The following is an 18,861-nucleotide window of genomic DNA, read 5'->3' as shown; positions in this document are numbered from 1 at the left end:
ACGACAGCGTATTATAACACAATTGTTTGTTGATGGACCCCTTATACCAGATAAATTCGGGTCGGCATGCTCACCTATTATATTTCGCGAACAATTCTATTTCACTATGCCACGTACTTGATTGTTAAGATCATTTTTATTTCTCTTATTCATTTTTTATTTCTCTTATTCATTTTTCATTGAAGTGACGGAGTTTTGGACGGATTTTTAACTCTCGATAGTTCGAAGTTTTACCGTATTATCGTATTTTTCTTTGTTTTATTTTACAAAACAATAGTAAAAAAATTTTTAAATAAACCATTTTACCTTTGTTAAGTAAATCGAGATTAGAAAAATTTTTCTGAAACTTTATATTTAAATAATTTTTTTTTGAGCTCAATTTGAAAAGAAATTAACTTCTCCTAATTGTCTTATTTTCTTTTTATGAAGTTTATAGTGTTTTTCTTTATGCGCGACAAAATATTAAATCTGATATAAATTATAAATCTGTATAACATTTCATATCCAGCACATTGTAATTTTCTCTTTTCTTTAGGATTCTCTCATTACAAGAATTCATTATTTTAACAGATACGTGAGATCTTTTTTTGTCATTAACGGTGGGGATAATCTCCACGCGGGTTAAATTGATTCTTTGTATCGCCGATCCATGGCATTTGCTTCAGCCGAATGGAAAATATTGGTTTGTGTCTTAGCTTTCTTTTTTTTTCTTTGCGTCGAATCTTGGATCCCTTATATCGAGCTCATACTTTTCGATGTGTAAAGGTACCACGACATAAGATCGAATTGTTTGCGCTCCATCGACGATAATATATCTAAAGACAATGTGTCCGCGTTGGTGGAAGCTTCTTGGAAGCTCGGGATACTTTATTTTGTGATACGTTTCATTTTCGAAATGAGGTGTATAGTCTGATAATATAGAACGATTCACACTTACTATCCCAAGCACAAAAGCTCTGAAAAGTTTTCCGACACTTTTTGCTCTCTTCAAGGAAAAATTTGTGATTATCTTCACTACATTTCCCATGGAATATCTAAATTTTAATAAAAACAAAGAAATCTAAATTACGCAGATATATGAAATGTGTACATATTCATTTAATAAAAATTATACACCAACAAAGAATATGCTTGAATCAGCATTGCAGCAAAAAAAAAGTCGGAGAAAAAATTCGATTGCACACCGTCCCTTTTGCAATTTCTTAATTAGCAACTAAATTAAGCTTAAAACTTTATTTTATTAGACAAGAGGAGTGCCTCTCCATCATAAAGAACATGAAAATTCGTGGGTGACTTTAATAGATTGGCACGGTGCCACGCATCCTCCACGCGTATGGGTGCGACACGTCACAGAAATGTCAGGACGCGAGTCTCGCCAAGGTAGGATAAATAGACATATTCGCGACTTTCGACGTGTCATGGCGTTACAAATGGCTCGTCATAAATCAGTTACCATGAATTTATGGAAATATGAAGAACGGAAAAACGCGTCTGTTCCGTCGCATTGGTCGTCGCATCGCGTCGCGTCCGCGCAGACCGCGTTATCGCACTTCGGCCGATCCTCGAGAGAGTAGTTTAACGCGCGCACGACGTTTATTGGAAATTGCTGTTGTGCTGGCAAGGGATGAAACTTGTTTCGTCGTGTGTTATGAGAGTAATTCGCGTGGACAGCTACCTGTCTCATCATTATTACAGCCCGCATGCGCGCTCGGTTTTTGAAAAGAAAGTTCTGAGTTCGCTCCGTCAGAGTAACGTGCGAATTATCGGTTGCAATTATCCACTGGTAATTCGTATTTGTCGAGAATAAAATTAACATTTACATTATGCATAGCGTTCAATTTCGCGTTTTATTTCGCGTTCAAGGATTGTTTTAAATTATTTAGGGTGTAATTTCGTGTCGCTCTTGAGGTTGATTAATCAGGGATACGCTCGTTCGTATTATCCTCTTGATGACACGAGATTTAGGATGAGCTTTGGCGAGCTCACCGTAAAGTGTAATGCCTCAGAGAACATTCGAAATGAAGTGGCTCTGCTAGCGTCCCGAGGATCATAGAACGATATATCCTCCTTATCCGTATGGACACGCTAGATTTCGGTACGCGCGACTGCTTCTCAACGCGAGCTCGTAGACCGATCGATTCTGTCCTTGAGGAAGGTGGCAACGGTATCGAGATACGAATCCCGTGTATCGGAGAGGCGAACTATTTCGATATTTTACACGAGAACTTCGGGAAACTTTTTTAATCCGGACACGACTTCGCTTCTTATGAAACGAATTTGGAGAGAACGGAAGTTATGTAAACTCGACACGGCGCAGTCAGCGAAGCGAGGATGTAACGCTAGCTCACAACATTCGTCTGCCGGTCCAAGGAAAATTTCAAAAATTTCATTATCGCTTTGAGGTTTAAGGAACGCGGTCCTGCGGGAGATAGCCGAAGGACTGAGCGCATCACAAAGGTTACAGAGATCCTTGCGCGTTTCGCGGTCGTCCAGAATGTGCGTGTCGTCATATGGAAATCTACCGGCACGGTTTGTGTTGGACTCTTGGGACTGCGACGAGATCTCGGAGAGATTCTCGCCGAGGAGTACGATTTTGCGAGGGACAAAAATGAAAGGTCATCGTTAGTCCCGTAGGGTAGCGATAACGAAAGCCTATCCGAGATTGCGCGGATAGATATCCCCTACGAAATCCTTTCGTCGATGAGAATCATGAGCTCACTAGAGATTTATGATCAAAGATCTACATCGGTGACGATCGAATAGACGATTGCTGACGACTATTGCTTGTTAGATGAATTTTTTTAAGACGAATGGAAGAGGAAAGAATTATTTCTCGGAGTTGCGACGAAAATGTAGATAATAGATAGATCGCATACTTGAAAGAAAATGATTATTGTAAATTTTCTAGTATTTAAAATTTTTTATTAATAAAATTTTATATTCATGTAAGCATTTTTCATTCGATGTTATCTTCTAGAAAAATGTTATAAGTAAAATTATCGAGAAAATAATTTCATAACGTTTTTGATAGACAACTCTGTCAGACTCTAATTTAAAATTTTGCTTGTTCTCATTGATATAAATTATATTATTTATAAGAACTGTATTTTAAATTGTAGTTATATAATATAAGATATAAAAAATAGATATTTTAATTTGAAACTACATATAATGTTGTACTAATAATGTTTTCTAATGTTGTACATATAATGTTTTCTAATGTTTCAATAATTTTTGAAATCTTTCTTTGAAAAAATTTTTAATATATTCTTCTTCTAATCAATGGCAAGATACACTTAAAATATACTCTTTGATTTCAAACCAACTTAGAATAAGGTATTCTGTGTTGCATCCATCGTTGAAGGGATTTCTTGTCGGGACGTACGGAGAATCTGATCACGTGTATCTGATGGATTGAATTGCGGTTTGTAAAGAGAAGCTGGGAAGAGGGATGTTTGGGAAACCGAGAATGAAATCCTTATGACAACGTAATATCGTCACCGACCCGGTGGGCATTTATCTGAAAGATAAATGTCCATTTCATGAAATTGCGCGTGCATTCGTTTAGTATCTTCTGGATGGCAGACGCTGACATATATTTTTCTTAGCAAGATACACGAAAATCGACATAACTAGCATGGGGCTTTGCTGAAGAATTACTGAATCACGTTGATTTCTGTTTGCTTCTTTTCAAGTAAATATTACTCTAAATATTACTCTTATAAAGAGTTGCCTTTGATTTTTTATATTTGTTTCTTGTTATGAGCTGTGTATTTATTTACTTGTCTTATTAATTCCAAATAATTTTCTCTGCAGATATGAAGATATCATTGAATTCAGATGTAATTGAATTTTTTGTATAAATAAAGTGAAAAATATTATAATAAAATTTTTATATATCAAAAACGAAAGAAGTACAAAAATGTATTCATTTAATTATAATTATTATTAAGACGTAATATGTTAATATTTATTTAGTATTAAAATACTTTGAAGAATATATTTGAATATTAAATAAATATTAACATATTACGTCTTAATAATTAAATTTTAATTAAATGAATACATTTGTATATTTATATACATATATTGTTTGACATTTTTGATCTCAGAAATCTCATTTTATTTTATAACAAACAGTCGATACGAAAAAAAAAGATTAATAATTCGGGCTGTCGAACATGATTGAAACAAATTGAAGCTTCGAGGAAAATGTACGCGTCTTAATCACTGAAATCGATAATAAGTCTTTCTGTCGATCGTCACGATTTGCACACGATGATATATGAAGATACGATATGGATAAGTGCAGTTTGCATCGCGCGCTTGAATGACTCACATCGTTATTCATCTACATCGAATATCCATAATTCATGGAGTTCGCGGTGCTCACGTCTCCTTACCGTTGCTATTTTTACCGTTATAGCTTTAAAAGGGGATATCATCTTTCGGCCATGCGTTTAATTCTATCGTTGCGTTGTCTATTCTGTTGACCCGGTCTATTTTATGCGTTATAAATTATCGTTCGCCATTATACGGCGCATATAATTGAAATTCCGAAGAGAACATTTCTGCAGATTAAAAAATATGAAATACGTGCAAGCTTGGTCTTATCAATGATTATGATTACTTATATTTTAACCAATCAGTTATTAATATGATAAAAATTAGTAATCACAAATATCACGCTGTTTCAAAGCGGACAGATTATTTATTATTCCGTTAAGAGATAGGTAAATATTAAATCTTGTAAGTTGCAAATGCAGAATGAACTAATTTTCCGTATTATACATCAGATCCATTTGGAGTCTTTCAAGGGCCGTAAAATAACGGGCTCTGTGTTAAAATTATTTTACAACGGAAAAGACAAAACTTTCCAGACATCTGACTACATTAATTTTCGCAATGCGCTTTTGCAACTCTAGATAGGGCTGACGAACAGTATTGTAGATTTTAATTTAGTCTTTAACTTAACGGATTGCCGCAGTAAATTCTTCTTCTATCTTAATATGAAATTCTGGGACGGCGGAAAGGCGCGAGAAACAGCGTGAGAAACATCCGCGTTGCGGTCTCATTAATTTGGCAATCCTAATCTACATTCCTCCTTACAACCCCTCCTTTACATTTAGGATCTAATAAGACACGGGAGAAACGAAGGGGAAAGATTTAACAGTTTTAAGCCTCTTCGGTGAAGATTCACGCACACGGGCCGGACTTGTGCTATTTGTTAATGCAAATGTTTAATCATTTCACTTGTCCAAAACCGCGGCTTTACGAGTCCGTAAAACATTTTTGTACCCGATATCTGACTACATTAATTTTCTTTCTTTAATCTGGCGACATAAATAAAGTAGCAATAAGTAATAAATTTTCTCCCGTCATTCGCATAAGTCCATGCAAGATCGTTCGCCGCTCGCTATGGATAAAGCCAATGCTATTTAATCGTGTGAATTGCTTAAATGCTTCGGTGTTACGCTCCTTGCGGAACGGAGCGCAGTTTTTTCTAATTTATTGGAGCCATAACTCATTGCAATGATTAAATGTTTTTTATTAACGCTTCAAGTACACTGGTGGTACAGCATCCCGTAGCTTTTGGATATACGGATACATAGTAGGAAAGCAAAAGAAAGGCAATTACCTCAATTTTTGTAGCATTGGTACCGGATCAAAGAAATATAATTACTTTTTGTTATCGAATTCGTTTGTTGCTTTTACATTCTAAATTAGATAGAAAATCTTTTAATCTCTATTAAAAAAAATTTATAAATAGTAAAAGTCAAATTGAAATCAATAACTAACTTTTGGCTATCGAAATGCTAGAATACTTTTTATATATTTTAATAAATGAATAATAATAATTCTTTTAACTTTTACATAATTTCGGTATAATATATAATCAATATAAGAACAAGAATGAGATTCTGTAAAATGATTTAAATAATAAAAAAATTAAAATATTAAAATGCGTAGAGAAAAAAAATGAAATTTATTTAATTTAGTAGTGAAGAAGGCATTCCTTTCTACGTATTGTATTATAATATGATCTTCGGCAAGAGGAGGAACAATATTTTTTCATATATGCTGCTCTTTAGAGTTTAGAATATCTCGGTCGCAGGAATTTCATACTTCCGGATATGACGCAATGCTCGCGCCGTTCACATTCCTCTCCGTTGCTCTCGTCTTTCTGATATTCCCGCGAGTATTGTATAACTCGCGCGGCCGTTTTCTGCATCTCGTAAATTTCATATATTCGATATCGAGTAAACCCATCACTATTTACGTCTGCCAAAATTTCATACGTCACAATGTCCCCGGCGGGCTTGTCACTTATCGCTGCTGCATATTGCATTTTGTCATTTCGATTAGACGCAAGGAGAATCTTTATGTTAATTCACTTGTCGTGAAACTGATGATGTCGTCTGGTCATGCATGTGCAGACTGGCTGTTGCATTTACAAGGGGAATTTTTTATTTATTCAACGAAAAATTTCTTGTCCGTTAATATTACAGCTGTGTGTACTTCTAAGATCTATTTTCAAAATTTATTTTCTTTTTTTTATATTATTATTATATATATTATAAAATAAATAAAACAGTGAGTAATTTGAAATATAATGAACGCTACGATTGAATTAATGAAGAAAAGAACAAAATTAAGAGAAAAATTCCAAATTATAAAAGCGAAAGGAATATAATTGAATTATAAAATTGAATTATAAAATTATAATTATTTAACCATTTTTATCAAAACAATAACAAAGCAAACAACTGTATTGCGAAAATTATGTTACACGTTATGTTACATTACATTGAATAAAAGAGATCAGATTTAGTTTGTGAGAATATTTACGATAGTGACGAAATAATGTCCCAGTTCAAATTTATCCATCATGTAATTAATAATTTGTATAAGTTATGGTTAGTATGTGCTAGAGTTAAACATCGCACAAATTATCTCTATTCTTTAGAAAATAAGACCTTTCATCATCGCATAAGAATTTTTTTGCATGCGTACTTTGTACTTCATATACCATCGTTATTTTCACGTGAAGTTTTCACGGGGATGTTCCTGTTGATAGCCGAGACACTGTATTTTATACCCTAATTTTTCAGTCTTCCGCTTGTTATGCAGTTACATGACATAAGTTATGATACGCTGATGTAAACGCTACCGGAACGTGAAAATTTATGGCGCAAGGATATGGTTGATCGCTATCTCCGGCTCGGATCTCATCGACAATTTGTCAATAAATATCAGGATGCTGGGAAAATAGATGTCTGTGCAAGTTATATTAAATAAATCGACAGGTGGGTTTGACGCAAGGCTCTCTACGCGAAATCCGGAAACGTCGATTCGCTACACACCGATTTCATATGCATACTCCATGCACGTTATTTTGCATTCCATGCATAATTCCGGCGTATAGAAAACGCGTATAGAAAAATTCGCAATTTTCCCTTTAAGAGATTCTTTCACTTTTTATGGCTGTAAAAAGCCCTTCACGCGTGCAGATATGAACAAATTACCTATTGTCTTTTTCAAGATTGAAAGGGTAAATTCTTACATTTTCATTTTCACATTTTTATGGAAATAATAGACAGCAAGATAGAGATTTATTTTCCGCTAGTTTTTTTCCACTTTAACATTCTAGTTCGAGATGTTTAACATAGAGCTCTCTTAGCCTTGACAAACATGATATTTAATTAAATCTTGAAATAAAAAACGTTTATTTAATATGAAACTGATATTAAGAGATACACGACCAGAATATAAATCGCATAATTAAAATAAATACAGAATATTTAATTAAATTTTCGGATCAACAAGCTCGTTTCTATATGATTTAATGATATATAGATATCCTTCCGATATCGATTAAAATGTCGCGTGGTATTCGACGAGCAATGTCAAATGTTTGTTCTCATGTTGTTTAAGTGCACCAATTGTTCTACGCAAATATTTTTCGCGACTACGTCCACGTGACGTGTATTACTGCCTTATTTATGTGGTCGCTGATTCAGCGTTGTGTTTGTCGAGCGCAAATTGCACGAGGAGTGTCGTTTGTTAAACTGAGAACCGTTTTACCTGTGACGACACTGCTGGATTGGTTCATGTAGTACTAAATAGTAATCGTGTTTATCAGCTTGCGGCTCAACAACTGACGTACTTATGTTTTTACATGAATTGCTAGACATCGATAAACTGAATTATAATGAAGCTAGTTGAAAACATCTGTACCATTTTTTAAAACTTAAAATCTGCTGTACCAGGAAAACTATTTGCTCTTAAGACACAATTTATTTCTCTAGATTACTTACAGCAAATGAAAAGAAAAACATTATCCTCTTTATTCAATGTCGAGCATATATCGAAAAAGTTTTAAAAAAGTCTTATCACAAGTTGTGCAAGACTTTAAAAACTTTTCCAATAGATCGTACACTTTTTTTAAGTACTGTGCGTACGTAATAAAATGTATTCTTTAACTAAAAAACTTCTTTTTTAATTGAAGGTTTTAAATATATTAATAATTAAATTATGACATTGATTAGAATGAAATTTTATGAAATTTTATGAATAAGACGTTTTAACATGAATTTTGTTGGAAATTAATCGAAGAAAAAAGAGAAAAAGTTAGGAAGAAGATTGGTCTGCAGTTTAATGGTGGTTATACACAAATTTCGCTAATTGCAAGCTTTACGTTAGGCTGTTCGGCTTGCAAAATTTGATTTTATTTAACGTTTAACGTGCCTTCGCTCAACGTCACGTGCTGTAAAACCAGCAACCAGAATTTCTGTAGGTTAACGCGATTTCGCGTCGTACCGGATTATGTACGGCCACGTCGTATCTTTTGTAATTAGCAACGTTCTCTCAACGACATCGAAGACTCATAAAGTCACGTTTTTAGCAAGGTTGCCTTGGATTTAGAAATTTATAAACTCGAACAAAACTCTCATTCTCGTAACTCATGTAAGATGAACTCTCTTACTTAATTCGCAATGCTCGTGGTTCGAATAATTGTAAAATCGCACATTAAAAACTGGGACAGCAGAATTCGAAATGATTGATTTTGATGTAATTGTGTTGAAATTAAGAATAAATATGAATTTTATAAATTAATAATGAAATGCAGTGAATTCGACCGAATAAAATATAATATGATAAAATTGTTTGAAGAATCTATAATTTTACATTTTGCTTTTTCTCTCTTTTCTAAATTTGTTTATATGCTTAATTTATTTTGAAAATATCCACCATAGTCTAAAAAAACTTTTTTGAAAAATTTATATTTTTGTTTATCTTGTACATCTTGTACAGTGCGGTAATAAGATATAAAAATAAGAGAGAAATAGAGGTGTTTCGAAGCAATTCTAGTGAGTTATGTGTCTATATTATAAGGAGGAATTTGACGCAGGTTTACTTGAAAATAATCAAAGACTAAAGTTTCGTTATTTAGTTTAATATTTGAGAAATTGCAAGCTCTTATCAATTACGGAATGTTTATCGATCCATTGTTTGCAGTTTGATGACGTATATTGTACGCTCATTCTTTACTATGTATAGTAAATTTTCTAAGTAATTTTTTTAGCTTCTCGATAATATTAATTATAACGCTTTCTCGACGTATAATTTTTCAAAAATGATGAGAACATTTTCGGATGTATAGTTATTTCTATACTCGATATTTATTACCCCGTGAAAATTAAACGCGAATGCACTTCAATGCATTTATGAGATTGCCCCTTGAACGCGTACGTTTTCATATTTCCATGCAAACATTTTATATTGCTTTCATACAAATAGAATTATATAATGGTATCACGACGCGGCATTACAATCTCCCGTGAAATGGAAGATCAAGAGAGAAAAAGAAATAATAAAAGAAAATTCAAAGAGACCTATCGTTTCTTCACCGGTAAATTCAATAGGACGATGATGCGCTTACACGTGACGTGTATTACAAGTGTATGCATTGCATGCATATCTAACACAAAATAACTTACAACAAAATCCAGAAAAGCACTCGGCATCCGCGATGCAGATTAAATATAATACACTGTGTACCTGAAGATTAAGGGAAGCTTATCATGGAATATTAATATCGCAGTTAGGATATTTTCCAAGCAGCATGTACGATTTGCGAATGCATGTCGGGGAACAAACGGAGTTCTCAGACGTGGTACAGCCGCGTGTTCCATGAGATGAATAAATCATACACACGAGGAGCGGAAGATACATGTATATGTTGCGAGAAATGAGGGAGTCTGTTGTTGAAACAAATCGAGCGTGTCGCGAATGCGTGAACGCAATTTTCGCCGAGAATACATATCTTCAACAGTCCCTCTTTCCCTCTCTCTTTTCCTCCCTTTCCTTCCTCCCCCTTTCTCTTCCTTCTCCTCTCTCTTTCTCTCTTGTTCTTTCTCTCTCATTTTTTCTTTTTTTCTTCATGATCCGTCTTTCTTTCTTTCCTTCTCTTTTTCTCGTGATTCGTGAAGCTGAGGTAGCGATCGAGTGAGCGTTAAATGACATTTGTTGAAAGCCATTACGTTACGTTAATGTTTAACGACGGCATCCTGCACGTCCCGTTGCTCCTGAAATTGATGACACGAAATAATCCGACTCACGACAAACGTAAGCACTTCCGGCGAGTGCATCGCGATGAATGTACCGTTTCGTCGAAAAGTCTTTCCTCCTCCTCTTAAAACTCACGTTTTATCGCATCAATCTGGTACTCTGGTATGATAAGAGAGTCAACAAAAGTACATGTAGAAAGTGATGCTGTATGTGGTGGCAATTTGGGGGATTTCGCGTGTAAAAATAGGTTGAAAATCTAAAATAAATTTTCCTTATCACGGAAATTGCATTTGAAGTTAAAAAAATTTCAAATGGATTTTATTTTAACATAATTTTTTATTTCAAGCTTAGTTATTAAAGAGTTATTAAAATGTCAAAATATAATTGATGGATATTGAATTTTTTCTATTTTTTTCTATTGAAATTAATCTTGTATTTTTTTTCATAAAATAATTTTATGTCTTTCCTCATGCAATGTATCGTGTTATTATTGATTGAATTTAATTATTTTTATAAGTTTTAATGAAATAGTAATGGGCAGTATCTAATATCTTGTTGTTAGACATTTTATGCATCTAAATATATTTATATGAATACGACGTCTATCATTTAGTCTAATATTTGGAATAGAGGTTGTCTTTGTACTGTTTTATTGTACGAGAATAATTAAAGTATGATAATGAATTTAATGTACTGCGAATTCGGTCTTTATTGCGCCAAGATAAATCCTTTTGAGTGTTATGCTAGTGGAAATATGATAAGCGCAAACAATTTCATTACGAAAATTCTTGACAAACGCGGAAGTAATAGAATTTTCGCGTTGGAACAAAGGAGAGATGTGAAAATTTTGCTTTTACTCGAAGAACATGAAATGCTATTAAGATATAGAGAATTCAGTTAGAGGTTCAGTTTAGCGAAAAATTTGATGCTGTTCATTGTTTACTGCAATTATTCAATTTTTAAGATTTTTAACGTTGTATATCTCAAGTTAAATACCGTTAAAATAATGTTTACTTGAAATCGAAAAATTTGTTTTGTCTTCAACTTTCTTTTTAAAGCTCAGCTTGTTTTAGTTCAAGTAGCTTTTTATATTCTTATTAATATTTTACTTTTAAAAATTGTTACACAAAAATTGTTAAAATTTCAAAATTTATTTCTCTTTGAGGGACAAAGTATTAATTACAAATTGATTAAGAATTTATTGAAAAATTTAGATGTGTATTCTGAATGTTTATTTAACAATTAATATTAATAGTAATTATTGGACAGTAGCGCTTATTTGCACATATACAATATTGTCAATTATGCAGATAAAACATGAACTCTATAATTGATTCTCTATTTAAAGTGATAATGAAGCTTGGTCGACAGCTGAGTATTATTATCGCGTTTCTGGTTTGACTTCATTGCTCGTGCATAATTTTGTTTATGACTCTTCGTTTAACTTGATATGTCATCGATGTTGCCCCCATCGTTCTAATTTAGAGATGTCTAAAGCACGCGAATGTTCTCAGTTTGCACATTACTTCGTATGGACTAGTTCGAATAATTTATTTTAGTCCAGTCTGCTTCATCACCAATCTGTTTCACAGATGTCCTCCGATGAATTATCTAAAAGGAATATTTGTAATTATGTTTAAATTATGCTACGCTATTATTTCAATTAAAAATTCTTTATTTTATATAAATTTCTTTAGGTTATTTAATTAATAATATTTGAAATAAATATAAAATAAAAGTATTTTTTTAATGCAATTACCGTAAATATAATAAAATTCAACATTCTTGATATTTGTTTGAAGGATTCTAGCCGCATAAAAAAAAAATGATAGGAGATAAAAGAGACATCATTTCTCCCTCTAAATATTTTTCATTGTGTTTTTTGGGTATTAAAAAGGGGATCCCCATTTATAAATAAATTTTTGTCAAAGTGGCATTGCTCAGGTAACGGAATAGTTGAAGACTAAAATGGCATTGCTCAGGTAACGAAATTTGTTGAAGATTAAAGGGGATCTTAATTGTCGGAGGTATGCGGTAACGTGACACTTTATCTTCTTAACGCAATTAACGCTCTAATTATTGTTATCGTACCTTCACTTTGCACTCAAACGCGTGTTTTCGTATGCCGCCGCGCCGCTTCAAAATTAATTCGATAATCGCAGATGTAACGCGCTGACACTTACCGATAATTAGACCGTTAATTAGGACCGTTTGTTTGTCGTTCGGCCGCACGTATGTCGCTGTTGTGTTATGTCTTTACCACGTTCTGCTGGCTGACGTGTAATCTCGATCAACGCCATCATGAAAATTTTCATCTACCTATCCGCCGACATTATTTACGTGTCCTGCATTTTCACGAGACTCATTCTCCATACACGCGCGATCGATAAGATTTGGGATGCATGCGTTGTAGCGGGTACATCCTTCCGAAAGCTAAATTGCCGTATCAGCCCGTATGTCAGGTCTGGTATTTGATTAAAGGTCCGTGTATTTGTCGCGCCACTGCGGGCTGCATTTCGGATAACAAGTGAATTTTTATCCAATTGTTCTTCTACGGATAGGGATCAGCTCAATAGGATCAATACCGAGAGTTCCGCGTTCATACTTTGTCTATGGACTCTACTCGGAGTCGATTTTTATCGATGATAACAGTGGGATGTGTGTGTCTCCAATTTTCAAAATTAGCTTTTATTGTTCGTTGTATCCTGAATTCTTTCTATTTCCTTCTGACGCTAGTCTGTAATCTTTATAAATCTTAAGAGATTGAAACAAGTTCTCTAATTACAGAGCTTTCATTAACTATAACATTCTTAGTGTTAATTATGTTTATTAATTATTTTATTCTGTTAATTGTGAAGGAAAATATAAGGTATTTCTTTGTATTGTTATGCCTGTTAACATTTAAAATAACATTTGATTAAATTTTTAATTAAAAAGAAGCATTTAATTATCACTGATATAATTTTCTTTTGTTAAGTATAAGTCATTTACGTGAATATGCACCTTTTCATTTATGACGGGCATATTCGCGTTCTACATTTTTCTCCTTTCCTTTTTATCACAATAGAATAACGTCACTCTTACGAAAAGAAAAAGTCTACTTATACGCTTCTGTGTAAGTTGCGCCGTCGAGATGCAACGCGCTTTGGGAGGATAGCGTTAGATGCATCATTTTAATTATCTTAATTATCTTAAATTATAATATCAGAAATGAGAAAATTGTGAAAGAATAGTTTCCTAAACTTTGGTTTCACTAGTGCATGAATATTGTCAATTCTTAAGTCTAAATAATATTTATATACATTTGATAATTATGATAGTTATTTGAGATGATAGTTATTTATTTTATTTCTTATAGGTCTTCAATTTATTTGCTCATTTTTATTAATAAGCTATCCTCCAAAGCGCGTTGCATCTCGACGGCGCAACTTACACAGAAGCGTATAAGTCGACTTTTTCTTTTCGTAAAAGTGACGTTATTCTATTGTGATAAAAAGGAAGGAGAAAAATGTAGAACGCGAATATGCCCGTCATAAATGAAAAAAGATTTCAGTTGCGATGTCAATTATTTTTTGCAAGAGTCCGGAGCAATTTTTTGATTTTGTTCCTTTCAATAAAAATCGTATCAGACATTTTCATGTTTGGTCGCAAGGGCTATAAATAAGGATAAAAGAAAAAGAAAAAGATTTGTAATTTTCTGTCGATAGAGCAATTATTTTCAGAGTTACCGATTTACTTTACCGCGTGCGACAATCGAATTTCTCAATTGTCGAAAAGCTGTTCCGGATTGTCGCGTCGGGTGCGGATACTCCTCGTTCTTTCTCTTCTTACGGGAAAGAGAGGAGAATGGAGAGAAATAAATTGTACTGAGACTGTTTCGATAAGTGGTCGATGCCGCGAAAATGAAAAGACCGAGTAGTTCGCTCGTTATTTATTGCCCGTCGTGCTTCGTACCGGTATGAAACGATTTTTGGGGAGCCGAGCGTCGACCTATATCAGGTCCGATTGCGTTAAACCGTGCACGTCGAATCTATCTCTTGGTTCACGGGCTGTACGAGCAATTTCCGGCTTAGTCGAGACCATTGTGTTGTAGATATTAACTCTAAATCTGTCATCTCCATTCTATAAGAAATATTGTTTTTCCTTGTCTGGACTTATTCCCTGTTTTCCTGTCTGCAATGCAAACAATATAATGTTTGTAGTTAAAAGTAAACTTATTAAACTTATAGTGATAAGAATCTTTTTGGTTTATAACAATTTATAAATATTTAAATTATTTTGTATAAAACAATTTAGGATAAATTTGCGAATTTTAATTAATTTGGGATTTTTATTTAGCCTACATGGTTCCTAAAAAAACCAAATGAAATAATAACATTTGAGAAATGAGAATAAGTTAAAAATTTATTTAATTCTCTTTTCTTTAATAGAACTTTTTTTAAACTTAATTACAGGAATGAGAATCATAGCAAATAGAAAAAAGTACCGATTCATTAAAGTCTCCGTAAGAAAAAACCAACTTTGGACTTGTCAAAAGATATGTCGATAGAACTTGGTAACTTACTTTAGCATTAGTATCTATCTATTTATCTATCTGCTTTTTTGTCTGCTTCCTCGCAATGACGTAAATGACCCAAATCGATAAAGCGCATCACCGTATCGCGGTTTATTTGTGATAAATGCATTTCCTTCCATCCACGTTCTTTTCCTTTTCCTTTTTATTCTCAATTTGCTGGCTTGGTCGTGACGCGCTGTTACGTTAGCACCTTCGTACGAACAGCGCCGGTAATTAGGTCATTTGTTTTCATTGCGTATAAATTATTGTGCACGCCATCTTATTTCACGCAATACGTTTATCATAATTTCACCCCATGAACGATGGACTAATTATCGGTTTGGGGAACGACATTTCCCCCAACTTTAACTTTATAGTTGGCAATTTTAGAAGCGACATGTTATTTGTAATCTTGGGGGTTGTTGCACATCGAACGATCACGATGAATGTTTTGACGATAAGCGGTGGCTGTTGCACAAGGGAAAGTCGAGCGAAATTAGTCTGTCAACGTGGTAAGAGACGAAGAGAACAATCCTTGGTCCGCGAGGAAATTAAATAGGAAGGACGTCAACCGCAACCATGCCATGTTACTCCGTGGCTCCCCTCGAGGGTTTCCTCTCGGCGATGGTCCTCCGTTCCTCGAGTTTTCCCTTCCGTCGTTATTGCGATAGCATACATGAGATAGAAAAAACGCGTATATATCGAGTCTTATCTATTTACATTCTTCTGCGCTACATTTCTCATTTTGCTATATCGCCGCGTAGAATCGATGCGAACACTCAAAAAATACTCTTCAAAAAATAAAAAAATATAAAAAGAAAATTTTAACTATTCGTATTTTTAATAATAATAATAAGAATGTATAAGTTAAAAGGCCACAGACGAGCATAATAAAAATGTTAAAGTTAAAATTAATATTTAATTATCAAAAAAGTACACAAACAATCAATAAACAGGACAAGTTTTTCAACCTAATTTAGCCTTTATCAGTTGCAATGATTAAATAACAGCTAATATAACATTTACGGTTAAAAAATATATTCTAATTTAGACATTATCATGTTAAACTAAATGTTACAGAAGCTGTTAACATTTACTTATTATTTATATATACTTTTTTGATGAGTAAATATTAACTTTAATTTTTCTAACATTTTTATTATGCTCATCTGTAGCCTTTTAACTCATATATTATTTTCATTAAATGACAAATTCAAAATTTGTTTATAATTGGTTTAATTCCATAATAACGCTGAGGCATTATAATGGAATTCGGTTAGTTATGGTTACATACGTAACATATGCGTGGAAGCGTTGGAGGAATTAAATTTATCTTGTCGTACCTTTCCTTGCCTGGATATCTAATTTCGCAGGAATGCTACCATAACGTACCGCAAATACAATAGTATCTGTACAATAAGATACAAAATCCTATGTGTGCGTACAATTTAATCATGAACTTCGACTTTTAACGAAGCTCGAGTGTAAAGCTCTAACATCAGAAATATAACAAAACCAAAGACACCTGTGTCTAATACAAAGGATATTGATTAAAGCCGGAGGTTTCCTTTGACGAGGAAGTTTCGAATTTAATTCCTATCCCTATGAGTGATCGAAGAGCACTTTTTTACGCGTCAATGAGGTAACATTTCGATCCCAATTACAAAATGGCTAAGTGACTTTCTCTTCGCAAAAAACAGAGAGGCATTTGCTTCGTTCTAATTACGTTCACTTCTCTGTTAAGTTTTTATTTTATTGATATTTGATATACTTTCCATTTAAATAATAATTGAAATTATCTTCACTTTATGATAAAGGGAGAGAAAAGTTTTCTTTTTTATTACAGATTTTTGACTAGTTTCTTTTTTGTGGAAAATGTGAAATGAAAACCAAACAAGAAGGGAGAAAAATTTATAAGATTGATAAACGCGTGGAGAGTTGCACTTTTATTTTAACAAACACATACGTTTGCTTGTGAATATCTCATTCGTATTATCGTCTTGGGATTAAAGCGGAGTTACTGTAGAGTAGCTACAGAGAAAAAGGACCTTCTCTCCTGATGATTCATTAATCATTTCTCTGTGCAGTGCGCAATAGTATCGTTTTACGCTGCTTGCGGACAGCAACTAATAATAAATGGCATTACATGCGCCGAAAACGTACGTTTGCAGGATGCTACGGGATAAGCCGGAGTAGGTCGAGGCTCGAGGAAATCTCCCCGACGAAATCTCAGGCTTTCGCGTTCCTCGAGCGCATCGCGTACGTGCCTGCGCGTGCTCTTAACCACTAACACTCGGATATTCTGGCGCAATTACCGCGCTATTTGACGGATTAAAGCGCCCCGCGATTGCACGAGACTTTGCCCATATAATTGCGCGCGTGTAGTGTATGCTAGGCTGCTTAATCGTTGTGAACAGTGCGAATTACGTCTCGGGAAATATCATCAATTAACCGCTCGATGCCTACTTATGCAATATTACGCATTAATAACATTCTGTAATTGCTTGCGGCTAAATCAATGGCTTTAATCCCGAAATTCTTCTATAGAAAAATTCTTTAAGAGAGACCGAGAGAGAGAGAGAGAGAGAGAGAGAGAGAGGGGGGGGAAGGGATTATATCTTTCAGAAATGAATGTATTGCGATTTGTTTTTTAGTCCGAGTTATACATACGAGTTATACCATACTGAAACCATACGAGAAATTGCGAGTTCTTTCTGCTTTACTTCGGATCTACCCATTTTTTCATAGTTGTGCAGAATGATGCAAACTTTTTTAATAAATTGAAACTTTTTTAGACTCGAAGAACTTCTCTTTTTTTTTTTCTCTTCCGTATATTCACGTGCATTGTAATTGCTCTGTTGCAGATAGCGAAATTGTTCTCCTACACGTGGACTATGGGTATCTTCCTATGCAAAGCGGTGCATTACATGCAAAGCGTATCGGCTATCTGCTCGGTCGTCACCCTCACCGCGATGTCGATCGAAAGGTGAGATTATTCGTACTGCTCCTGCTGCGTCGATCGTTATGCGTTACGGTTATTATGATTGTATGTAAATTGCAAGCGGGTCAGTTGGGCATCGATTGTATTGTGAAAGGATTCGCGAACGTCTGAGAGTAAACGAAGATAACACGTGATATCGCGTATGTAAAGTCTCGTGTCACAACAGATCGTATAAATTTACCGGATCGATCGGTGTGTCGAATTTATATCGAGCATTGATTTAAAATTGCAAATGTAATTGCATATAAAAAAGCTATACACAAGAGTGCAATCCTATTAGAGGGAAGTATTGGAAACAGTAACGTTTTAAATAATGTCTATGGAAAATTTCTATACTATATGACAGTAATAATTAACAATAATAGTTTCTAGTTTTAAAAGTTTATTTAAAATTTTTCTTTATTTTAATACATTATATAAACAATTTTTTTTGTTTAATTTGTTTCGTTAAATGTTTACTTTAACTTATTTTAACGTTATTTAAAACTCGAAAAATATTGCTTTATATTAATTCGTTGTATATTTTATGAAAGAAAAAAGATTTTGCAAGAAAATAAATATTCAAATATATTTTAAACAATAAACGTTGTATAGATCGTTGCAAACATTTATGAAATTTCAACGTCGCAAATAAATTATCATGAAAATGAGAGAAATGTACTTTGTAATAAGATGTCATATGGTATTGTTATCAAAAAAATAGACACCGTACAAAATTTTCAGCTATCGAATA

General features: G+C 33.7%; 1 protein-coding gene across 2 annotated transcripts in view; it reads left to right on the top strand.

Moving 5' to 3' along the window:
• Positions 1 to 18,861, top strand: part of LOC105427092 (QRFP-like peptide receptor) — a 79,411-nt gene that overhangs the window by 31,366 nt on the left and 29,184 nt on the right. For both annotated transcript variants that reach the window (XM_089080400.1, XM_011638669.3), the window contains one exon: positions 17,992 to 18,113. In XM_089080400.1, coding sequence (XP_088936526.1) covers positions 17,992 to 18,113 — 122 coding nt within the window. The remainder of the gene's footprint in view (positions 1 to 17,991; positions 18,114 to 18,861) is intronic.

This window comes from Pogonomyrmex barbatus, unplaced genomic scaffold (genome assembly GCF_055798465.1).
Source record: "Pogonomyrmex barbatus isolate J1 unplaced genomic scaffold, ASM5579846v1 scaffold3, whole genome shotgun sequence".
Lineage (NCBI taxonomy): Eukaryota > Metazoa > Arthropoda > Insecta > Hymenoptera > Formicidae > Pogonomyrmex > Pogonomyrmex barbatus.
Note: the sequence above shows the minus strand (reverse complement) of the source record. Positions and strands in the feature narration are given on the sequence as shown.